This window comes from Melospiza melodia, chromosome 13 (genome assembly GCF_035770615.1).
Source record: "Melospiza melodia melodia isolate bMelMel2 chromosome 13, bMelMel2.pri, whole genome shotgun sequence".
Lineage (NCBI taxonomy): Eukaryota > Metazoa > Chordata > Aves > Passeriformes > Passerellidae > Melospiza > Melospiza melodia.
In genome coordinates this window covers 15,005,254-15,030,766 of record NC_086206.1, presented here as the reverse complement: position 1 = coordinate 15,030,766, position 25,513 = coordinate 15,005,254, and the positions used below count along the sequence as shown (strand labels likewise).

Sequence of the window (25,513 nt, the reverse complement as noted above, 5' to 3'; positions counted from 1 at the left end):
ATATTTAATTAACACATTTGACCTTTTATCAGCGCTCAGTGCTGATGGCTTTCTGCACACCAGTTAGGTGTGCTTTCCTGCAGCCTCCTGCAAACTTGGGAGTAGGACAGTTTTACAAGGTTTCCTCACTTTGAACATTTTCTGACACAATAGGTTTGAAAACTGAGGATGTGAAAGTGTCATCTTCCATTATTTTAATAGCATTTAAGTTTGTATCTCTTAGTCCTGCATGGTGATATAAAGTAGAAAACAAGCGTTAGAAATATAAAAAATCATAGGACTACCTAGAAAATCAAAACATTTTTCATTCTTTTTCCTGTGTATGTTTAAAACTTTCCAGATTTCTTGTGGTAAGATGGGGTTGGAGTTGACTGAACCTAAATGATGCCTCAGAATAGCTGAGAACAAGAAGCTCATTGTACTAATATGGGAGAGAGCATCCTGCTCCTTCTGGTTTAGCTGTTACCAGAGACCTTCTCACAATATCATTCTACCAACCCTTAGTTCCTGATCATTGTTAAAATGCCAAAAATTCTCATATCTGTGAGTCATTTTCATTTAAAAGACGTTCCCTGTGTGTAGCCTGACCTTGCTCAACCCTTTTCTTTCCCCTCACCTGGCTGGATCAGGATGGTTCAGTGAGGACTCATTCACTAAATACCTTCATTATTTCAGCCTGAAGCTCAGTGTGACCTGGAAATAATACAAAGCAAGAGAAAACTCACCTGCATAAGGGAACCCTTGGTAATGTTCATAAGACATCCAGTGAATGTCAGAGACCTATTTTCAAAGTACAGCAGCACCAGTTATATTTGATAATAATAAACACTTTATTTTTACAGTATAAAAATATAGGAACAAAATTCTATACAGAAAAATATAAAGTTAAGTTGAGATCATCTCAGTCCTTTTTAAGACAAACAGGATCACATCATGCAAGCCCCAGCCTTCAGCAAATAAAATTATCCTGGCAGCTGAAGTGGTGGCACTCTCAATCTGAATGGGACAGCTGCTGCTCACCACATCCAGAGGCAGAGGTGTGCCAAGGGACAACCTTCCAGCACAGGGGAACTTGTCCTGCAGCTTCCAATATCATTGCAAGTTTGACTTTGTTACATATAAAATGGAACTGATGTCCCCCTTCACGATCTGACCTGGAGATGAGTATTTACAGTAAGGTGCTAAGAGAGCACCTGCCCACACATCCCCAGCTGTGATCCCACCCCACAGGTCACATTTACACAAACCAGTAGCTGCAGCACACTTACACAAACACCAGTTGTGGAGCTGTAAACTGTCATTGAAGGAAGACAAAAGGTCAGTAAAAACAAGCTGATGAAATCCCTGAGCTTCCACTGGTTCCTTAAAACAGAAAAAAATCCAGCCCCCCTACCCCCAAACAACAGAAGCAGCCAACATTCTTTTCCAATGTGTTGGCTGTTTCACTACATTCCTGGCTTTAAGAAAGAACACTGTGGACTGCAGCAGCCAACAGTACAAGAACCATCTCCCTCTTCTTTACCTGTGCTTCTCCAGCACTATTTTCATTTTCCACAACCAAACTCTCCAAGTTTGCTTGCAGGTAAAGCAGAAAAGAGAGAAGGGAAAGAAGGCAGAGAATTAAGGAATTACAGTGCAAATTATATGCTCATGGAAAAAAAAAAAAACCACAAAGGAAAAAGGGTCTCTGTAGATTTTTCAAGCCTGTTCTCTCCATGGCCCCAAAACAGGATCCATCCTAGCTAGGGAATAACTGCCAACAGATCCTAGACCTTCCACAGAACACTGGGAGTGTGCTCCCCATGGCAGTGAACTTGCTTTCACACTGTGTGTCAGCAATGCCACAAGATGCCTTTTCACCACCCAGCAATCACAGCAAACTTCCACAAGAAAGTGCAGTGAGAGTCTCAGGTCTTCAAGCTCCTCTTATTTTATTCATTTGTAGCAGAGATTAGAAAGTCCCTGTGCTGCATCCACAGTGGAAAAAAAAGTGCAAGAACACACTGGAGACACTCCAGGAACTATTGCTGTGCTGAGGCAGCTTGTGGAGTTTGACTAAAAAAAATGACAAAAGAAGAAATAAGGGAGAAATATTCTTAAAGAGGAATAGAGAAGAAGAAAGGAATTGCTCTGGGCACCAGCACATCCCAGTTCCTCCCCACTGCCAGGAAGGTGCTGTAATGGATCCTGTCTCCTGTAAGCAGCAAGTGCAGGACAGAACACTTGTGTAGGGTTATCAGCAGCATATTTGAACAGTCTGTGGCAAGTGTAAGGACAGCTCACTGCCATTTATAGATATTCACTGACTTCTCTGTCAGAGTGGCCAAGAGGTGCTTTCGGTTCACTTCCAAGGGGCAGATATCCAGCACAGGCAGGTCAGCTGGCAGCTTCTGCAGCAAGGAACCACTTCCAGCATCCCAGAGCTGTGGGAGGGACAGACAAGGTCAAGGACTGCAGGACTCTCCCCTCCTACCCAGAACAGACCATCCTCTCTCCAGAAAAGATTTCCTCAATTTACTCATAGGATCCTTTCTCTACTTCCACATCTCACTTGGTCTTTAACAGACTTGCAGCACAATGTCACCCTGACCACCCTCTGTGACCCCACTCATGAGCTCTCACACAGCCTGTTGTCCATCTTCTGCATTTGGGCTGCTTTTTCAGGCAAAAGGCAACCTTGTCCTCTTCCCATCATCCCTAAAAAGCCTGCATCCTTTTCCCACAACACTTACCACACTAACTACCCCACTGAGTCTGCTACACCACTCACAGGGCCCAGCTGTGCCACTGTGCCCAACCCCATTCCCCTGGGGAACAACAGGGGCTCACTGCCTACATGGCCTTTGATGGATGGGGACCACAGGCCTTGCCTAAGACTGGGAGTCCCACCCTATCAGGAATCTGCCTCAGCAGTACAACAGACCAGCCAGCACAGGGTAATGTGCATGACAATTCCCACCAAGTCACACTGACGCTGTGACTGATAAGGCTTCTCTCCTAAGAACTGCAATAAACCCCTACACCACACTGAAAGGAGCAAGACATACCAGAGCAGAATTGGATGCCTCATCACCAGCACACACAAAGACACTGCCATCATCCTCTGGGCTCTGAAAAATGGCATTTTTGGTCAGCAACTTGCAAGTGGGACCAGCACTGAAAGTCTGAACCGGGTTGGAAGAACACACCACATCTTCTGAGCCCTCTGTCAGTGGGGTGCAAGTCAGTTCCATCATCACACAACGCATACATGGGTTATTTTTACCTGTGGAGTAGAAATTAAAAGGTAACTTTTGAAAAATGTACTCACAGATAGGCTTTATCTGTAGGAATACAAGCAGCACCAGCCTGCAGCTGCCCCCTTTTGCTCATCCCCAGTTTTTCCCAACGTGCAGATGCTCATGGCTCTAGTAAGAGCAGATGCTGTGTTTCTGCTGTGCCCACAGCACCAAGGCTCCTGCTGAGCTCAGCCCAGGGCAGTGAGGAGCAGTGAGGAGCAGTGGTCAGAGGCTGCAGACACCCCAGTACTCACCAGGCCTGTATGTGGCCAGGCAGTGCCGTGTGTTGATCTCTGTCTGGAGGTCGATGCAGCCCCCGGGCTCCAGGGCCAGGTGGTGAGGCCGGTAGGAGTTGCCAGCTCTCTGCTCCCAGAAGCAGGCTCCTTCCAAGGTCCCAGCCAACAGCCCACCGTAAGGCAGCGAGGCTGAGGCCATCCTGGGCAGGTAGGACAGTGACACCATGGGGCACCTGGAAGAGTCAGAACTGTCAGCTGCAGCTCTGCTGGTGCCCTGCTCGCTGCTGCAGAGCTCCAGCTCTCCAAATGCATGGCAAAGAAAGGGCCTAAGCAGGCTGGGAGATGGTCCTTCAAGCAAGGAGTGCCAATGGATGTGTCAATATAAATTAAATCCAGTGTCAATATAAATTAAATCCAGCCTAACTTCTGAGCATTATGTTCAGCAGACAGCACAGATCAGATGAGTGCAAACCAGCATTTGATTCCCAGAGTATAAAGCACAGAAGCATCAGTTTCACATCTCTTTGTAATCTGCGCTTTCAAAATTAAATACTAAACCCAGCTCCAAAACAAATTCAGCTCTTCTGTTTATACTGCACCAGTGGGTCTATTTCTGACCCTTGTGTGCCTTAAAAGGAGCACAAGTGCTTGGCACCCGCATAAGTCATATATAAACACCATACAACCTTATGAGAGTCTTCTCACATTTGTGCTAAATGTGAATTTTTGAACAAGAGATTCACATAATACAATTTAAACTACTGTAATTATGGTGTGATTTATGGAAGAAGCTGTGTTTAACTTGATGTTTATCAGTTGAGAGGAATGATAAATCTTTCTGCCATACCTTGACTTCTGAGGGACCAGTTCTTGGACATGAGAGTTTGTGTCTCTCAGATCATAAATCATGATAGAGCCATTGACCAATCCAGCATAGACATAATTTGTATCATCAAGGCACCAGCAGCAGCTCCAGACAGGACGGCCAGTATTGTATGTCTGCACCACAGTGTTTGTTGCCAAGCTGCAGAAGAAAAGCAAATGATGGCCAGTTGCACAAGTATCTGCTGATGAGAAAACTGCATAATTAAAATAAGCTAATCTAGCTTTTTAAAGTCTTCAGACAAAAGCATCTCTCTTTAGACCGAATTCTCAATTGACTCCTCCTTTACTCCAGACATGAATCTAAAAACCCAAATAGAATAATCCCTTGGATATTGTCAAGTGATTTATAATTCTTCCAGGCCAATGCTTCTTTTTCCAGTTTGATCTTTGGAGACTGGGAGAGGAAATCTCACAGCAGGGTCTCAGCTGCCTTACTGGCAAGAGAAAGCTAAGTTACCTTTCTGGAAACAATTAGGAAAAGCAATGCTGGTGTAGTCCCGTAATACCACATATTCCTGAGATCACAGAGCTCATCTCTTCAGATTACATCTCTCATTAATTATTTCCTCTCCTTTTACACAAGAGAAAGAGTATTTATGCCTCAAAAGAATACAGTTTAAGCAAGAGTGAGACAGTGAGTGGCTAAGGACAGTTGAAAGTACATTTACAGTATTCATTATTCCTTCTACAAATCAAGTTTCTAAAGAAGAGAGTCCACAGAGGGGCACAACCCAGAATAGCAGATGAAGCTGGTATCAGATCAGGATGTATTTGCAAAGGGCAGCATTGTCAACAAGCACTTGCACACTGAGAACAGCACAGAAGACTGCACATATCAAAGTAACTCCGGATATCCTTTGTAACACATGTGCTTCTCCCTGGGGAAGGTGATTATGCTCAGCACTCCAGAGAAACAAGTAATTGCTCCCAGGTAAGTGTAAGGGGAACAGCTACAAAGACCTAGCTGGGGAAACAGGGAGTTTGATACCAGAACAGTGACTGGGTCAAAACAACAAGATGAAAACAAACCCCAAAACCAAACAAACTCCCAGTGCTATTTCAAACAACTGCAAGCCAGAGCAGGAGACATAAAAGCATCTTGAATAACTCTTTTGGGGAGGATGACTATGAGATTAGTAACTAGAGAAGAAAGATTGCTAAAGAAGGACTATTCTTTCAGAGGGAGACTGAAAAAGGTATGAAGATGCTGCTGAAGCCAACACCTAACTCCAGGACATTCTGGGATCAAGCACAAAAGCAAGAGGATCACATGCAGCCAACCAGGCAGTGAGAGGCAGATATAAAAGTGTCTGGCTCCTTGTTGCAGTGCCTGCTAACTCTTCAGATTAAACCATGAAAAGAATTATCAGCCCAGTTAGAAATCTGACACCTTGACTTGAGCATCAGACACAGTTTTGTTTACTTCTAATTAGTCTAGCACACATTTCAACATGGTCACAGGAAAAAAAAAACATTCTGTACATTTCTGTTGCAGGATTAAGTTCTGTTCATTGCTTCACTTGTGGGAAAGAACTAATTAGTCAAAAAACCAGACACTTATCCTGCCTAACCCAATAGTGACAGACAGATTGCACAGCAATGTTAATATAACTCAATAAGAATCAATCAGCCTATAAAGTTTTGAAGCACTGTAAGATTAAGACTGAAGAGCAGCAGAGCAGCAAGAAAACACACTCATAAACTGTAAATTCTAACAGAACTGGACACATTTTTCTCTCAGTCTTTGCATAATTAGTCTCCAACCCACTGCATTAAGTCTCTGCTAGCTCTAGAGAGCCTCTAACACATGCTCAACAATGCTGTTTATGTATTTCATATCCCAGATGAATTCCATGATCTACAAGAAGTTTAAAATCAGTAAAGTCAACATCAGTGCAGGAAAGGAGAAGCCCAGCCTAACCACCCCTTATTTTTGCTTTATGCTGTACAAGTTCTCACATTTCACATTTCCCTGCAGTAAGAAAACCAAGTGGACAGTAAATGTCATGTCTATATATTATGTTATTTATTCTCCATACAGTTGGCTGACCTGTGCTGAATACTTGTTTTCCATGGAAAAATAATCAGAGAGAGGTAGCTCCATGACACCTCCACCTTAAAGATGTAAAAGCATCAGTAACTCCTCTCCTCTATTAGTTCCCACATGCAGGAAGAATATGCAAACCTGATCTTGTCTTTGCAGCATCTTTCAGAAAGCAGAACAGCAAATGCTGCAAGACAGAGCAAAATCCAACCCAACCTCCTGGACACAGCCAAACTGTGCAGGGACAGGCAGGGCTCACCTGGTGAGTTTGAGAGTGTTGTCCAGGGCAGCAGAGAGCAGCAAACCATCGGCTCGAGTGCCGAAAGCCAGGCCCCGGATCTGTTTGCTGTGGATGGGGATGTACTGGCTGCTCTTCAGGTTGGCCAAGCTCATCATCTTCACACCACAACCTGCCACAAGAAGGGTAAAGCAGATCATTGAGAAGCAGCATATGCACAGAACTGCCTATTCTATGCCAGAACTACAAAGTCTGTATTGAAGCCTGTGGTGGGATGAACACGCAAGTTATTTGCTCTTCTGGGTAAGAACTGTCACAAATCATTCTTTAATTCAGATGGTAACAAAGCTAAATCCTTAAGGATCCCAGTCAGCAAGGGCAAATTCAGTACCAGTGCTACAATTCTTGTTACAAGGCCTGCTGCTCTTTAGCCAGCTTCTTCAAAGACACTCTTGCACAGATAAGACCACAAAGAGCAGGATTGCATGGCTATTTAAGAGAACAAGCATCACAGCAAAGAATGGGTACAGGTGAACTTAACCTGTGTGCTACAAGAGTCACCACAAAGCCTCCATTCAGAGATTCAGTCCTGGCTACAAATGCCAGAAAAATGAGACCAGTTAAATGCAGAAAAGCACTTTGTTATGCCTAGATAAGGCACATTAACCTCAAACCCATTAACCAAATAGAGTAACCCTCATCAGTCAGAAAGCATTTGGCAAATAAGCGCTCTCAGACTCCTAATGCCACATGCATTGCACTGAAACAGCCACTGGCACTGCTCCAGATGTCAGGGCACGGGCCCCTGGACATAACAGTGAGACAAAATCAGGGCTGCCTGTGACTTCTTGGCTTCCTATTTCCTCATTAGGGAACAGCATTCAGATTAAAAGGAGCTTGCTTTTGGTTGGGGTTTTTTTTGTTTGTTTTTTTTTTTTTTTTTTAAGAGTACTGACAAACTAGCTGCATGTGCATCAATCCACCTACAAATTGGGAAGCAGTGTTTCTCACTTAACCACTGGAAGCTTCTCTGCAGGCCCCTTCTCCTTTAAGAAGGTGCACCTGTGCAAGGATTACCAGACACATCTTTTACCTTCCTGTGGATGTGGCATTCCAGCAGGAGAGCTGCAGACCCTCTGCTAGGACTCTGCCATAGAAGTGCCAGGGAAACAAGCTCCTTGCCTAGGCAGAGGCTACCAATGCAGGGGCCAGATGAAGTATGAGGAGTCTTACAAGTATTCTCAGTCTACAAGGCACATGCAAAGACCAAGCAGAAAAGCAGGGACAAAGCAGAAATGACAGGAACTTGTACTTCTGAACCTCCAAATGTTGGCTTGCTCAATTACCAGGAATAAAAGTAGACTGTGGAGAAGGCTGTGACACCACGAGACAGCCCAGAGAGTCACAGTATGCCATCACTCTGCAGTTGCCAGCCTGGGACACCAAGAGCACCTTTTCCAAGTGGTATTTGTGCTGGCTTTGGCTGGAGGGGAGGCTGCCTGCGAGGCAGGGCCGGGAGCTGCCGGGCTGCTGAGAAGTGCTCGTGTTGTACTGGGCCACCAGGGCCTTCAGCTCCTGCAAAGAAAGGACCCAAAGAGCTTTAATGCATCACCAGCAGTGTCACCTTCTGCTTCAGGTGCTCCAACTGTACTTGTTCTCAGATAAAAAAGGGAAATACAGTCCCATTTCCATGCTATTCCTTAAGTACTATATTTCTAAGTTCATGGCCTATGACAGTGAGCAACAGAAGAATTCAAATGCTGTAAAAATACTGGCAAAATGTATTCAAAGTCTGTTATTGTATATATTACACCCTGTGAAAGAGAGGACTCTTGGGCAACACATAAAAGCCAGTAACAACTATTACCAGATCAATGCTGCTTAGAAGGGAATGAACTGCCAAGTATTATGAGCCCCTAAACCACAAGAGAAAGTCAATTAAAACCATTTTCCAGAATTTCCAGAATACCCCATAAAAAATAAAAGCCCAAGATTCAACACAAAGGGCGTTGCAGGAAACAAGTCAGTCTATTAAATGACAATGACCCTGTTCTTGTAAACCCTGTGCAGCAAATTCCAGGAACAACACAACTCTCAAGAGCTCCAGCTCTGTCTTCTACCACCTCCTCCCTTCTTTTCCTCCACCTCAACTGATGAATGCTCAAGAATATCCAGCAAAGGCATGGCCAAGAACAGCTTCTGTGAAGAACAAGGTATTCTTTGAATTCCTTTTTCTGCTGAGATCATCAGGGGTGAGGTGGGAATCAAGGTAGTGGCATCAGCATATTGTGAGTCAACTAGAAGTGCCCCTTCCCAAAAAGTATTTTGACCATCATGTAATCCAAGGTCAAAACCAGACAATAGAGAATCTCAGGGATATTTAAGAGGGATGGCAAACTGAAGGAAAATTGCTGCCTGCTTTCTGTTGTCTGAGCAATGCAGGTTCTGCTTCAAACACTATGTAATCTTTAAACAATTAAGGGTCACAAGAATGCTATTATGAATATATCAGTAATTGCAAGTCAGCCTCAATAGTGAACCAGCCACCACCACTTAACCTGCATTGAAGCAAAGGCAGCAATTTTCAGAAAGGCAAGATCAAAGTTCAAATTCTACATTAACAGTTATCAAGACCTATAACTTTTGGAAGCTGCTCAAGAGGAGAGCAGTTCTGATACTTTACAGAGGTCTGATGTCTTTGGCATCAAGCACATTGCAAATGTCCCAAGGGAATATAAAAATGTAAGGAAAAAATAAAAAGAAAAGGAAGCTGGAGACTACAGATTATTAGAGCAAGAAAAGACAAAACAACCTGGGCAAGAAGAAGGGGTGTGAGGGTTGTCAGGATGCTTATGATGAAAGCTGTAGCTTCAAGCTTAGAGTACGCAGTCAGTCTAAACACAGGTAACTTAGAACAAAGTAACTTTTAATCAAAAATTTAATAAACTCAGTATTTCTAAAAGGTGAGGGGGGGGAGACCACAACCACTGGGGATCAGAAGAGATTAAAATGATCTGTTGCTCTGAGGACCTTACAAAAATCTCCTTGTCACCTGCACTCAACATTCAACTTTCACACAAGTTATTAAAAAGGAAACCAGGCAATTAAAATCACAAGGATTATTAGTACAATGTTTACATTTAAACACGATGGACAAACCCAGCAGAACCAGGAAGTCTTACTGGAGGCACATTAGCAAGGTGATTAAAAATGTTCCACTGCAGACAAATTCCACTAATTGTGCTCAAAAGAACATTCTGTTCATTATGTAAGAGCCCATACTTCCCTTTAAGATGCTGTGCAGAGTTCTCCTGATGCCTGGTGTCAACTAATGGCCTTGAGAGCAGGCTCCTCTCTCTGCACATGCTATGACTGTCTCTAGATTTCAGCTCACCTTTGCAGTGATGACTGAACACAGTCACACCAGGGGGAAAGAATGGGTTATAGAGCAAAAGTCTTCCTCAGAAGTATACAGGAGAAGGAGAAGAGCACAATGAATAGGAAAGCAAAACCAGCAGCTACAATAAATTCAGAACAGTTTTGAGTTATTAGGTTACAGCCCCAATAGCTGATATGAAGCTTTCAAGACAAAGGCAGGTATCAATGACTGTCACTCTCTGTTTCCCACAGAGCTCTCAGAGAAGCCACAGCTGGCACTGCACAGCCCCAGCCCTGCCTTTAACAGAACACAGGACAGGACAACCTCAAGCTGTGGTGCAGCACTGTGGACATTCCACCTTCCACCTTGGGGTTTGGGTTCAAACTCAGTCTGAAGGATGTGGAGCATTTCTAACTGGTTTCACTATAAACAGCAATGAAACACCAGCTTCCACTTCCCCAGGCATCAGTTGGAGGTAACCACAGATCACAAAGATGAACAATTTTTATTCAATAAAACAATTTGCCTATTTTTTTCCTAGAGATATTGAATACACTAATTTTTTATTGATATTTTGCCATTCAATTTTTTTGAATGCTCTGAAAATTCTATTTTAAAAAACCTTTTCCGTTACATCAAGAAACATAAATTGATCTCTGCAAGGGTCACAATTATATCTACTTTTTTCTCCACAGCAACATGCAGTCTCCTGTAATTTCCCTGCCAGTCCTCCTTTTCCTGCTCCATACCCAAACAGAGCTACTGCTTCCCATGTGCAAAAATCAGATCTCCTACCCCAGCTGATCAGTGATATTAATACTAGAAGGCAGAGAGAGCTGATTTATCATTAGCTACTTCTACTGAAAATGGTGGCAGATTTCAGAGGAGTACTGCAGTAGCTCACATTTAATTTCCAAATTCTTTCTGCTCCCAAAGGAATAACATTAGGTAAAATAAGGTGTCAGCAGCATTTGTTCCAAACACAAGCCTGAATCTCTGTGTGGTGGGCAGGACACAGCTCAGCACAGTCCCCACTCCTGAGGACTTTCTTCCAGAGCTCTCCTTATCTTCAAGTTCATTTCCTTATGTATTTTCATATAGCTAAAGACTTAAAAACCATCAATTTCCTAGTCTCAATAACATTACATACTTCAATAACAAAGTACAATGAACAAGACTCTTAATGGGTAAGAGCACAGAAAAATGCATACAAACCTAAAAAAAGATCATAGCTAGAGCCATGACTGCTGCTGGGCACAGCTCAAGTGCATTAGCAACAAAAACCCCTGAGCAGCTCAACCCTACACTGCAATCACCCAAGCAGGGCTGGGCTAGAAACTCCCACTCTAAATACTTCTGTGCAAGTAGTTACTTTACTCTATGACTTCTCATAAAACAAGGAGCTCATTAGGCATCTGCTCAAAATGCAATCAAACAAGTTAAAGACTTTTGTGGACTTCCTGCTTTTTTGCTCCCCAGTATATTGTTTGCTTCCAGTTTATTCACAGTATAAGCTGGCACCTTAAAATTGCTTCCAGCATTTGCATTAACCACTACAGTACAATGATGAATGCAGTAATAAATACTGAAACAGAGCTTAAAGAACACAGGGTACTTAATCTTTATAACATGTGACTTCAATTCAGTTTGACTGGATACTCCATCATTTAAGACCAAATGAATTGCAGGAAAACATTATAGACCTGCAATATTATCTTATTTGCATTTTTTTAAGCCAAAGTTTGAAGTGGACTAGTTTTTTATTAGTGATGATGAGCATATGGCTTCATGCAGGAATGTAGAGAATTTATAAAGCCTTATCTTATGTCACACAGGAAGACTTCAGCAAAGAGGATGTTGTTTAATGTACAGATATGAATAGCCAAGGCTATAAAAAAATTCCAGGAATAAAGAAAAGCCTAAAAATAAGCAGGCTGCTAGAAAGTGAGAGGATATAATCTGCCTCATTCAACAAAAGGTAGCAAACTGGCAATGAAACAGACTCTTGGAAAACCTAGCACTGGTGGAATACACCAGCTAATTCACAGTTTGAAGCACTGGTAGAGTCCATAATTTATAGGAATCCTGAAAAAGCAGCTAGGATGGGTTACAAAATATCTCAGTGTTGCATAAGCCAGAAGGAAGCAGTCATTCAACAACCCATAATTTACAGTCAGTAATTTGTGCCCTAAGAGGTGCCTCTCAGCAGCTGCTCAGGCCATGTACAGCCTCGCCTATTTGACAGGCCAGGTCCCAGGGCACCAGAAGGTGTTACATTGAAATGTTGACTAACCTTCAAAAAACCCCAAAGCCCTAGGGTATTTTTATTTTTGTTTTCTTTTGATTTTGCAAGTAGCTATGCCTCTTCACAAACTGCTTCTCAAAGACTCTTGACTAACTAGTGATAATAGATTGCACTGCAGGTTTACTACTGAGATTTCCAAAGCTTATTTTGATGCAACTACATGAAAGATGAGGAGACTAAGTCTGGTTCTTTATTACCATGCCTCCCCAGGCACCACAAAACCTGAGGGGGAACCTGCAACATCAGCAGCCAAACAACTCTAGCGCTGTGCTGCAAGTTTAATTAAGTCTTAAAAGCACAAGAAAAAGTCAGAGTTTTTGTAGCATACATGAATATTCCAACCCAGGGTGTCTTTACCAGCCTGGGATGATTCACAAATTGAGTTTACTAAATCTTGATGATTACTAGAACTGGAATCCTGTCTTCTCACCTCTAAGGGAAGATGGAAAAGGCAGGCTGGAGAAGAAGAAACTCTGTGTATTTGTATTTGAGACTCACCTGGACCTGCTTGCGGAGTTTGCTGCATTCATCTGTGAGCACCTGGAGCTGCAGACGGCTCTGGGCAGATTCCAGCTCCGCCTGCCTCCGCAGCATTTGCTCCTTTTCTAAAGAGCTGCAGGAAGGAGAGGAAAGCAAGCCTTAGGCCTAGGCATTATCTTGGATACTTTTCTGAGGTGTCAACTCCTGCCCTCTAACTTTATCCCACCATAAGTCCTGTTCAGGCAAATCCACAGTCACAGAAAACCTGGTACTGCACTAACCCAACACATTCACCTTGAGATATTCAGTTATGCAATTGTTCTGAATGACTCACTCCAAGTATTGTTCCAACAGCCCTTTTCCTCATCCTCTCCAAAAGGACTAATTTACCAGAGGAGAATGAAAGAGAAATCAATTTTCTTTCCCCTACAGAAACACTTAAGCAAATCCTATACCATTATGTCCATGTAATACACTGTGTCAGTAACATAGCACATCACAGCATAACTATATAACAAGATCTTCAAGCTTGTCTCTACTATCAGTAGCTAATCTTGTATTTTAGGAAAATATATCTGTACCAGAAAAAATGATACAGATAAATTCTCTGTGAATGCCCATAAAGAAGACCCACTTACTACCTCATCCTCAGCCCAAAAGTGCATGCACACCATTTAGCAGCAGCATTTTGGTTAGGTTACTTGAATTTATTTCTCTTTCATACAGGCTTACATGAAGGAATAGCTAAAGTGGGGAAAGACACACCAACACTCCTTAAAATTAGCTGTACACTTGGTCCATGTTGCCCACTGCATTCTTACGTCAAAAGCTGCAATATTCCAGTTATTTCTGTTATTCATGTGCAGGGAGCTCTAGCTTGCCTAAGTATTTTGCAAATGCACAGACCTAGCCTTGAATGTTCCAAAGCACAGAATTCCATCATTTTCTTAGAGGTTCCAAAGCACAGAATTCTGTCATTTCCTTACAGCTTTTTCATATGATTTTTTTTCCCTGCAGAAGAAACAGGTGAAATGCCTATTTAACAATCACAAACACATTCTTTATGTCAGTACCCAAAGCCTGAAGGCTGGTGGGTTTTTTGAATGTGACAAACAAACCCCATGATCCTATAGCTAATTTAAGATTATGTGCAAACAAGACTAATGCATGCACACACACATCTCTGCTCAACTCTGGCTGTGTGCCAGAAGGCAGCCACTGCCAGCAGCTCCATGGACCCACTGACAGTCACTGCTCCCTGCCTTACAACAAAAACAGGAGGCAGAGAAGGGGCAAGGCATGTGGGGAATGGCTGCAGTGAGGTTCTGAGACACAAACAGAAGTAAGGCAACTTCCCCTTCATGAGAGATAACAAGATTTACACACCCAACTGTCTTCCCTGCTTTTGAAAAAAATAATATATATCACTTATTTTTCTGTGTTAATGCAGTGAAAGAAGCATCACCCTTCTAAAGGTACACTTCAAACACCATCAGGGTGTGGGAATCTGGAGAGAAGAGAGATTCTTCCCTTCCTGACTGTTACTCCTCAGTCACTTCTGATCTGTAATTACCAGGATAGTGAGGTAGTGAGGCTTCTGTTGAAAGACTGCCTTGAAAGAACAGTGGCATAGTTATAGACAAGTGAAGAAACCCCAATTAAATTCTATTCAACACAAGACTTAGAAGAACTCAGGTATCTGCAGCATTTTCATTTCAGAATAGTATCTGTGACAGCATCTTACTGAAAAGAAATGAGTCCCCATTTTCATACCTGCTTTTCCCTTTTTCAATACAAAGTCTACATTTAAGTTGGAAAGGGAAGTGGGAGTCATAGTAATGCTTGCTGACCTTTTGCAAGTAAAGCTACATGAAGAGTTTGACAAAGCAAGATGGAAAGTGATTCATATGAGGTATTACTCTGTTTAATGCATACAGAAAAGGTGGCAGAAAAGGTCAGCTATTCACCCCCCCTGCACTCCTAACCATGCCTTGCTTTTCCCATCTAATGATGAATTAGCAATATACAGCTTTTTGGCATCAACTTTGCATGTCCTCCCATGATAACATTTCAGGATATAGCACAAGACAGCTTTTGCTGTTTCAGGGCCACATAACGCAAACTCAAGAATTCTGTTCCAAAAGAAAATTAAGACGTGCAACGCAGCAAGGCCTTGGCTCTTTAAGGTAGCTACACTCCTGAAAAACCCCAAGGGAATGCACAAATTGCTTCAGACCATGCAGGAAATGAAAGCATGGAGCAGCAGGAGAGGGCAGCTGTCAGTGCAGGTACCTTCAGGTGCAGACTCCGTACCTTCTCATGCGCTCCTGCTCGCTGGTGTCCAGCGCCTTCAGCGTGCGCGCATACAGCACCACGATGTCGGAGCGCTTGGCCTTCTTGTTGCACTGAAATCAAACACCAGCTCAGGTCATCTACAGGAATTTAACCATCCAAACTATGCATCCCTGAGTCCCTAGGTATGGTTTTATTTAGCTCTGAAATGAGGAGTTTTCTCCTGGAAAACAATGCCACAAACATGAGTATGTTTGCAAGGTGCTCCCTCATACAGACACCAAAGCTCTAAAGTTGCATGTCCTGCTGCACCTTTAATAATGCATCTCCTTGCCTCCCCCTAAATGCATTCTGCTAATGCACCAGCAAGGCAGCTCAGTCAGGTAAGTTCCAGGGACAAAAAAATCCCAAATCAGACAAAGAAGTGAAAACAAAAAGATCTAGAACAAAATACAGCCCAATCTCAGGTCTGAAAACACCAGGACTTGATGCTTGGCCAACAGACAAGGATTTAGGAACCCTTGAGCTTATTCCCAATTCTTATTTCTGTACTATATTCCTTTAACCACATTGTACAGGCCCAAATCCACAGAAGTGTTCCAGTGTTGCATGAAACATTGACATCTCACTGGCTTCAGTGACACACAGGGAGTCAGAGATTTCAATAATTTCGTGCATCTAGCTGCAATCATTTAGTACATTATATTCACCTTAAAAAGAAAGCAAGTTAGAACTTGCAGACACCATTATTTCTTCATAATTTCCTCAATCATTCTTCATAATTTTGCAAAATAAGTTTGTTTTGCAAATATTCTTTGTTGATAAGAAAAGAGGCAGGTGAATACTCAGATGGAATAACCTCAGCTAAACATTAAATTTCTGTGTATGCCTCAAATGCAGACCTGTCTATTACTTAGCAGCACAAAGTTACCACAAGAAAGTGTCTCAGAGTAGAAAACTTCCCTCCCTTTGTAAAAACTGCAGTAAATGGCCAAGACAGCTTTCCTGGCAGCCAGCAGCTGCCACTGGCAGGATCAGGAATGCTGCAATTTCACAGCAGCTCACACTCAAGCCACTTAGTACACAGACCATGCACAGCAACTTTGGGCCATTCAACCAGAGAATGCCCAGTTGCAAAGGAGGGGGACTGAAAATGAAGGAAAGATGATTTAGCTTCAAGGTTCTCTCCAGAGCAAGTTCTCCCAGGAACTTTTTAGTCTTTGTATCATTGGAAGAGAAAGAGGGAGCAAACAACCCTTGAGATGTTAGTGTTTGAGAAGAAAGCAGTCACAAAATTCCAAAGAGTAAATATGCCAGGCAGGTCTCTCAGAATTCTTTCTGGGCCTGAACTGGGGGAGGAAAAGCTTACACAGAATTGACAGAGGTAAGAAAAATCAACTTTGGGCCTTTGCTATGGCAACAGGGATTCTTTAGGTTTAGTCACAGCACACGTCAACAGGAAGTTTCTTGTTGAGAGGAGGGAATCCTGCAAAGTCAAGCAAGAATACAGAAACTCTCAAAATGACAAAGCCAAAGGAACCCTGGGCTTCCAGCCACTGACTCAGAAAGTGCCAGAACTGAATCCTATTTACAAGGTACTCATTGACCTATTTTTTGTCAACATTCCTTCATGGAAAAAAGGAGTAAGGAATGGAAACACATCACATAGAAGTGCAGACCTCATCGAAGGAGATCAGTACTAACCATGGAAAGAAACCCTTCAAAAACTGATTTACCACTTGCAAAGGGACATTGGAAGATGTAACCTGGTTCTCAGTTTGCTCTCTGCCAGCTTCCTCAACAACCTGGTCCTCTTAAAGGCTGCAAAAGAAGACGCAGCTCAAAACAGAAGATTAATCAACTGAAAACTGAATTATCTTTAGGGTCCTTTCCAACCCTAACCATCGTGTGGTTCCAAAGCAGTTCTCAGACACATTTCCTGTCCAATAACACAATCATTATGCTTAGTTAATTGTGTCAAGGAATCCATCTGCCATTTCCACTCCAGGTGGTTCTCTCCAGGATCAGACTGGGCCATTCTGAAACCATTTCCAAGTTTAGCATTTGAACTCTCAAACCTTTACATCTGCTACTCACAAATGCTCTACTTCAGGGAGAAGATCCAAGTCATAACCCATCCTTTAAAGTACTGCTAGTTGTTACTGTCCTAATAACATCAAAATAATGATGGGGTTTGTTACTTCTGACAGCAGCTTCATGCAGCAACCAGCTGTGACACTCACAGTGACCACATCTGAGGCACAAATTAGGCCCACATATTAAGTGCTTTCAGTGCTTTCCAGTGCACATAACAGCCATTTTACCTGAGGGCACTTCCCTGCCTGTCCCTTGAGCCACCTCTCAATGCAGGTGTAGCCAAAGAGGTGCCCACAGCGCAGCGCAGACAGACGGTGCTCCCCAGCATTGGTCCACTGCTCAAAGCAGATGGCACAGGTATCTCCTTCCTCCTCATCCAGAGGGGCAACAGGAACTGATGCCTCCAGTTTCTTTAGTGGAGTTGTCTAGGATTAAAAATACAACACAACTGTTTCAGAAAATGCAGCATTCATCACATATAATCTGTTTCCAAAAGCATTTAGTTCACCTTACTTGCTTTTGCTGGACTTCAGGTTCATCTTCATGACTTTCATGTACTGCAGAAGCTTGAGACAAAGCTTGAGGTGGCTCTGCTTGGACCTGACTGGAAACTAAAGAAAGCATTGCTTAAATAACCTGATTCGTAATGGGGTGAAAAGATTTTCCTGCTTTGATCTGAAATCATCAGGGCACAGGTTAAGTAGTGACACAGAACAGGTTACTTATAGAGCTTCAGATCAGTGCCCTGGACACATTCTGTGTGTAAGGCCTTCTATATATGAACAGCAGTGCTGAAAAAAATTATGTTTTCTTTTATGAAAAGCAACAGAATTTCAGTGAAAAAGGAGAGGTCTGTTAAGGACAGCAATTGTTATCAGAATTTTCTGACCTGCACAAAACAAACAGACCTGGTCTATAATTAGGCTGATGTAAGATTATATTGCTGCATCATTATGCCCCGAGAAGGACAGACACCAATATCAGAAGCTGCTTTGCCAAGGGATCTAAGCATGCATATTTCATGTGCCAAGAAAGCATTTCCCGTATGCTGCCTGTCCATCCACTCTGACTTCAGCACTTTTCCAGCTGGTAATTGTCTGAACTACCAATTCTGCTGCTATTCTCCCCATGTTTTTGTGGTGAGCCTCTGTCAGCCCATCTGTTGAGGCATGGGCACACTGAATTGCTGTGTGGAGATCACCACCACTAGCACAGTAAAAAAGGAGCAAAAATCACTGCCTCCCCTCTAGCTCCTGACAAACACGAGTTATTAATCACATTTAGTAATCAAGGCACATATTCTCCATCCAGTGGAAGTATCACCTAACCCTTGCTAATGTCAATAAAGTTTTCAGCCTCTGTGATTCTGGGCTGTAAGAGGAGCCACTGGCTTATATAAGCAAAAGGGAATTCCAGAAAATCCAGCACAGAGCATATGTTCACACAACAATATACAGCACTCAACAGCTTGAGCTCCTATCTAGTGTAAAACTAGCCCAGAGCAAGCAGAATGGATCTGTTCAAAAGATATCTCATAGATGTACCCTTTAAAAAAAAGGTAATGAGGTGGGCTGGCCAATCAAAACCAAAACTGAGGGCAGAGAGTCAATCATAAGGACATTCCTTAGAGACTGAAGTAAAAAGATATTCTTGTTCTTGTATACTCTGGGCATCAATAACCTTGACTAGCAAGTTAACTATTTGTCACTCTTACATAAACTGTGCATGTTAATCACAAAAAATGTCACTTAAGTGTGTGTCAGCCTGTGAACACGAGTTTAGATAATAAATTGTGAGACAGAAAGAAATGAGGAAAGAAAAACCAAAAAGCACCTCCATCTCCTTAGCTAAATGCCACACAGGAATGAAAAATCAACTGAAGCACACTGAAATGTCAGATAATTAAAAAATACTGAATCAGATCCTTCTCTGAAAGGACCATCATCTTGCTCATGTCCAAGCTGTGACATGATGTCTTCAATAGCACTCCTTAATAATACATGGGAGTGGAAGCATGGCAAGCAATAATCTCTAAATTTAAGTTACAAATAATCCTGGAAACTTTCAGAATAAATAGCAGTCTGCAAACACAAAAAGAGTGTATTTAACACTATGGTAGCAATCACCCATTGCTGCTGCTGCTGCTCTCAGGAGCTGCTTGCCAGGAAGCCGTGTGGCAGCAGCCTGCTCCTGTCAGCTGTGGGCACAAAATCTCTGAGCACCGTCTGTTGAGAGGCTCGAGAGGATTTCCCTGCTGAGTTTTCAAACAGCAAGAGAAGTGTCTGAAATCAGGCTCTACACAGCTCCAATACAGCACAAACCTCCTGAGCTCGCTGCTGGAGGAGTCTCCTGGGCTGATGTTAACAGTGGTGCTGCTGCCTCCTCCACTGCTTCCTCCTCTTCCTCCTCCTCCTCAGAAGTGCTGCTGTCAGAGTCACTCACTTCTATTGTCTCGGCCGGGTGCTGTGCCTGGGTGTCTCTCACAATTCGGGGGAACTCGGGGTGTGGAACTGCTCCTGCAGGTGGCTCTTGGGTCCTACTGAGTTGAAAGTAATGGTCCAATGCTGCCCTGAGTCCAGAAATCAAGAAACAAAAGCCACATTCATTTCAGGCAAGATAAAGGCTCACCAAGTTTCCCCATGAATGTTTGCAGGAAAGTTCCCAGGCTTTGACTGCAGCAGGAAGGTGTCCCTGTTATCAAGTCAGGCCTTCTCTGGTAGGGGGGCAATCGCATAGGATAGACCACATTGTGAACAGTCAGCAGGATCAGCAACAATCCACATTGCTCAGTTCAAAGAAAATCTTCTCGTTACAAAAATGATATTGCCTTCTTTTGAGGGAGAATGGGATGGTGGGGTTGGAGAGGAGAAAAACAGAGAGAGTATCATTCACTAATAAGCCTAAGGAAACTCCTAATCTGTCTCTCCAATCCTAACTCAGCCCTGGTTCCTGGAGGAACTGGTACTGGGAAATGCAACTTGGATCAGAGCCTCATTCCACTGACTACTTTCTGCTTAGTCTTTCTACTTTCCATCTGCTTTTCTACTGGAACTTCACCCCTAGATAGAAACATCCTCCCCTCTCCCCTCATCAGCTCAGCTATCATCTCAATTATCCTTCAGATTCAAAGGAGTTTCTCAGGTTGCCTTCCAGCCCTCACAACTACAGTGACCTTCACGGGCAATCTCAGGGCAAACAATATAGTTGTGTTTAACCAGCTAGGAGGAGAGGAGCTTTTGGTCTTGCTGAATTTAAAAGCAATGCTTCAGTTAATTATAATTTCACCCTTGACATGTACAAAAGATAGAATGATGAGAGAAAAACAAATATACTAGAAATTCGGATTTCTTTCTGGCTGCAGAGCATCTCCACTCATCCCCCTTTAATCCCATCCAAATGGTATTAAAAAAAAACAAAAAAAAAAACAAAAAAAAAAAACAAAAAAAAAAAAAAAAAAAAAAAACAAACCACCAAAAAAGCCCTACAGAAAAATATCAGTTTGTGTGTTTGTGAAAGTTTCTGCAGCAACCATCTCCAGCAAATGTAATCAGGCAGAGCCCAAATCAAAGCTGAAATGCAAACCAGAGCACAAGCTCCACTGAGCTAAATGCTGGCTGGAACTGCTGAGGATCAGTACTGCTGCAGGAATCACAGACAGGAGTCTGGCTGTGCAGAGGGAACAGCAGCAGCACAAGCTCTGCAAGCAAAATTCAAAATGTAGAAGGGCTCAGAGGTCAACATCGTGACCATGTTGGCACCTGCCAACATATGAAACAGGAGGATTCACTTAGCAAGGGCAAAGAACCCGCCAGAAGAGACCAAAAGTCACTGAGCTATTACTGAATTTAAAAGGTGAGGTACCCTGGCTTTGGCCCTAGCCACACACCTGCGCTGGGCTCTGTAAGAGAAGAAGCAAGGAAGTTTTGAACTGATGCTGGGCAGCTCAGACCCGATTTCATTTCTGCCTTACCTGGCACCGATTGTCCTCTGGGAGCCGCCGAGTCTCTGCTGCCTGCGAGCTCTCCTGGCCGGGGGGCGCTGTGTGAGCGGCGGCACAGGCAGGGGCTGGGGCTGCTCCAAGGGCCCCTGCAGCCTCTGCTGCCCACCGGGGGCCAGGGCAGGGCCCGTCTGCAGCTCCGGCTCCGCAGCTGCTTCCCCCGCACCAGAACCGGCTGAGACAACAGCACCGGCGGCAGGGAGAGCTGCGGCGCTGCCTCCTCCTTCCCCGAGCACAGCCATGTGGGAGGAGAGCGCGGGGTGGCCAGAGGGCTCCGGGGCAAGCGCCGGCAGGGTCTGCACTGAGTAACCAGCCACTGGGTGGAGATCAACTTCCATCTCTTCTTGAGCCATTTCTGCACGGAGTTGAACAAAATTCGTATTTACTTACAAGCGTACTCTACTGATGGTAGTGAGAACCAGGTACAGCACTCAGTGACTAAAAATGCTTTTAGAATTCAGAGTCGAGAGAAAATTTGTCCTTTGCAGCAGAGCTAAATTACAAGTCAATACTCGTATGTGAGCTGGGAGCACCCTCCCAGAGTCCTGGGCTCAAAGTCTTTGGCTCGACAGCAGCTAGCACCAAAGGCACGTTGCAAAATCAACCTAAATAAGCACTTGGATGAGTATGTAAAGTTAATGTTTTCTTGCTGCCACCATTTACTTGCCAAGTAAATTCACGTGGATCTTGAAGAACAGTTGGAAACATCTGAGACTCTCCCAGGTGAGCAGCACCCACAGACACAGCCAGGAACAAGCTCTATGACACAGTCCTTTGCTGCACTGCTCTCTCGACTGACATCCAAGTCTCTCCAGATAAAATTGCCTTATTGTAACAGAGCATGTGACCCTTACCCACAGATACTGAACAGCCCTTCAGGTATTTATCAACACCAGGCAAAACCAGAAAGGGCCTGACAGCAGAGCACATGACTGAGACATTACTGGTACCAAGTTATCTGCAGCATCAGCATTTGTGGATCCAAATTCAGCCTAAGACTGGATAAACATGAAATCTGCAGTAAAACTGCAAATATACTAAGGGTGGTTGCCCTTCTACATCTTTGGCATATGGATTTCAGGTTACCTCCAGAATAGGAGTACTACCTTAGGGTTTGAAGAAAAACAGAGTGCATTTTGTGCATTATTAATTCTCATGCTGCAATCAGCCACCAAATTAAGAGCACTTTGGTCACACTGCTCTTACAACACAAAAAAGTTCAAGATTGTCTCATTAATTGAATGAACAGATTCATCAAAAACTCAAAAGTCCTTTATTGGAAGAGGTGTGTAAATTAAATTCTGCAAGCTGCTGGAAATCATTCGCATTCTCCAAAAAGTACTTAAGCAATCATAAACTTGAAAAGCCTTGGGAATTGCAGACTTTAGCACTATTCAGAAGCCCAAAGCACAAACACCAGTTTTACCAAGCTGGTAAAACTTACCCCGCTAGGGCTGCATAAAGAGAACAAATGCTAGCTGTGTATAAGAAGTAGCTAGAAAATGTATACAAGAATTAATAAAAGAGGTTGTGCTAAGGCTCAAATATTTATATAGGTATTTTAAGAAAGTCTACCTTAAGAATTTTATCATTCTTATCCTGATTATCAATTCAGCCTAGGCCAAAAAACAGACATTACCACTTCCCACCAGAACAGCTGCATGGACAGGATATGGTAATATTCAACCATTAAGTACTGCATCTCTAGTACTATGTTCATGTTCATGACAGAATTGCCACCCAAAATCATAATAAATCCTTTATTTTCACCACATGGAATCATGATGTTAAGGGGTTAAAGATACAGTCGCAGGCAGCCCTGCCAAGGGCAGGGACACCTCCCACCACCAGGCCTTATCCAGCCTGGCCTGGAGCACTTCCAGGATTGGGACATCCACAACATCCCCAGGGAACAATGTTCCATTGCCAACATAGCCTGTGAGATTTATAAAAACGTTAATATTGGCATTTTCACGGCTAAATCTTGGAATCTGGCCCAAAGGATTATCCAGTCAGGCCTTCCTCCAGCCAGGCAGCCCCGGGAAGGGAGGGTCCCCACAAGGGGCCTGCCTGTGCCCCAGTGCCCCAGTGAGGAGCCCCGGGCGCTGCCCAGCCCCGAGCCCGGCCGCAGCCCCAGGCTCCCGCCCTGAGGGCTGAGGCAGCCGCTTCCCCTGGCGGAGGGCACCGGCCCCGCTCCGCAGGCTCCCGCCGCACTGCTTGAACACCAAATTAACAAAAACAAAACAAAACACGGCCCGAACGGAGCACCCGCTCTACGGGCGGGCATTCTCCGCAGTCCCTTCCACAGAGCTCGCGGATTTTAAAGACGAGCCCGTCACAAAAAGGGTACGGGAGAGGGATATCCCCCCGCTCCGGCACCCCGAGCGCTCGGGGAAAACGAGCTGTGCTGGAGAACTCGGCCAGGCCCCGGGGGATGGAGCTGTGCCGGGATCCCGGCCCGATCCCAGCCCAGAACCGCCCGCCCGACCCAGCCCGGCCCCGCCGCCCCCCACTCACCTCCGCCGGGCCCAGCCGCCCGCTCGAGCGCCGCGCCGCCCCGCCCCCGCCGCCCTATTGGCTGGCTGCCACCCCCGCGCCTGCCGCCATTGGGCGAGTCGGAGACTTTTCCGCTTTCTCATTGGCCAATCGCTCTGTCCGTCTGTTCAACGGAACTGGGAGTGAAGGGCGAGAGGCAGGGCGGTGCGGCGTGCTCTGATTGGTCAAAGCGCCGCAATGAAGGCCGGCTGATTGGGCAACGAGACCTCTGACGGCAGAGGGGGCGGGGCAAAAGCAGGGGAGCGAGTTTTCATTGGCGGAGACGCCGCGTGGCGAAAAGAGCGGGAACACGAGTTCATTCAAACCGGGGCAGGTGGGCGGGGCTTTGCCACGGCCGCGGGGCGGGCCCGGGGTGAGCCCGGGGTGAGTCCGGGAGAACCGGGGAGAACGGGGGGAAGCTGGGGGGTAGGCGGGGAAAACCAGGGAGAACCCCGAGGTGAGCCGAGCGGAACCGGAAAGGATTTGGGGGGAACGGGAGGGAGTCCAGGGTAGCCGGGCCCCGGCGCCTCGTGGGCAGGGGCGGGGAGAATGGCGGGATGGGTCAGGTTGAAGGGAGCACGGTGAGTCCTGTGCTCCCAGCTCCCTGCTCGATCAGGATTGTCCCAGAGCAGTTTCACAGCATTGCAGCCAGATGTTTCTGGAGTATCGCCAGTGAGGGAAACTCCACACCTGCCCTGGGCAATGTTCCAGTGTATGAACACCCAGCAGTAAAGAAATTCTTCCTCATATCCGAGTGGAACTTCTAATGTATAATGTTCTGCCCCTTGGCTCTTGTCCTGTGGCTGGGCTCCAGCCAGCAGAGCCCGGTCCATCCTCTGAAGTCTCTCTCCAAACAGGGACAGGCGCTGGTGGGGTCCCCTCTCAGTCGTCTCTTCCCGAGGCTGAAACAGGCTCAATTCCCTCAGTCTTTCCTCGTAAAAGAAGCTGAGTTCCATCCCTCGGTTGTTCCATCCCTCTGCTCCCCCTTGGCTTCTTGGCAGCTTCTCTTCAAGTCACCTCTCTCCCCAGGCATGGCCCCTTGTGTTTGTCACACACACAAACAAACAGGAGCCCCGTGTCTGTCTCACACACACAAACAAACAGCAGCCCCGTGTCTGTGTCACACACACACACAGGAGCCCCGTGTCTGTGTCACACACACACACAGGAGCCCCGTGTCTGTGTCACACACACACACAGGAGCCCCGTGTCTGTGTCACACACACAAACAAACAGCAGCCCCGTGTCTGTGTCACACACACACACAAACAGCAGCCCTGTGTCTGTGTCACACACACAAACAAACAGCAGCCCCGTGTCTGTGTCACACACACACACAAACAGCAGCCCTGTGTCTGTGTCACACACACAAACAAACAGGAGCCCCGTGTCTGTGTCACACACACAAACACACACAGGAGCCCCGTGTCTGTGTCACACACACACACACAAACAGGAGCCCCGTGTCTGTGTCACACACACACACAAACAGCAGCCCTGTGTCTGTGTCACACACACACACACAAACAGGAGCCCTGTGTCTGTGTCACACACACAAACACACACAGGAGCCCCGTGTCTGTGTCACACACACAAACACAAACAGCAGCCCCGTGTCTGTGTCACACACACACACACAAACAGGAGCCCTGTGTCTGTGTCACACACACAAACACACACAGGAGCCCCGTGTCTGTGTCACACACAAACACAAACAGCAGCCCCGTGTCTGTGTCACACACACACA

The 25,513-nt window shown here is 44.9% G+C and overlaps 1 protein-coding gene across 1 annotated transcript; it reads right to left on the bottom strand.

The window, feature by feature from the left end:
- Positions 1–859: 859 nt before the first annotated feature.
- RFWD3 (ring finger and WD repeat domain 3) lies at positions 860–23,803 on the bottom strand. The gene is made up of 13 exons (XM_063167878.1): positions 23,749–23,803; positions 21,205–21,586; positions 19,556–19,803; positions 17,748–17,845; positions 17,462–17,659; positions 15,159–15,250; positions 12,864–12,978; positions 8,028–8,256; positions 6,703–6,853; positions 4,362–4,538; positions 3,533–3,747; positions 3,048–3,265; positions 860–2,423 (listed from the first exon to the last, which is right to left on the bottom strand). Exons 2-13 carry the CDS (start codon positions 21,582–21,584, stop codon positions 2,280–2,282), a joined length of 2,265 nt encoding a protein of 754 aa, XP_063023948.1. The 5' UTR covers positions 21,585–21,586; positions 23,749–23,803; the 3' UTR covers positions 860–2,279.
- Positions 23,804–25,513: the final 1,710 nt, after the last annotated feature.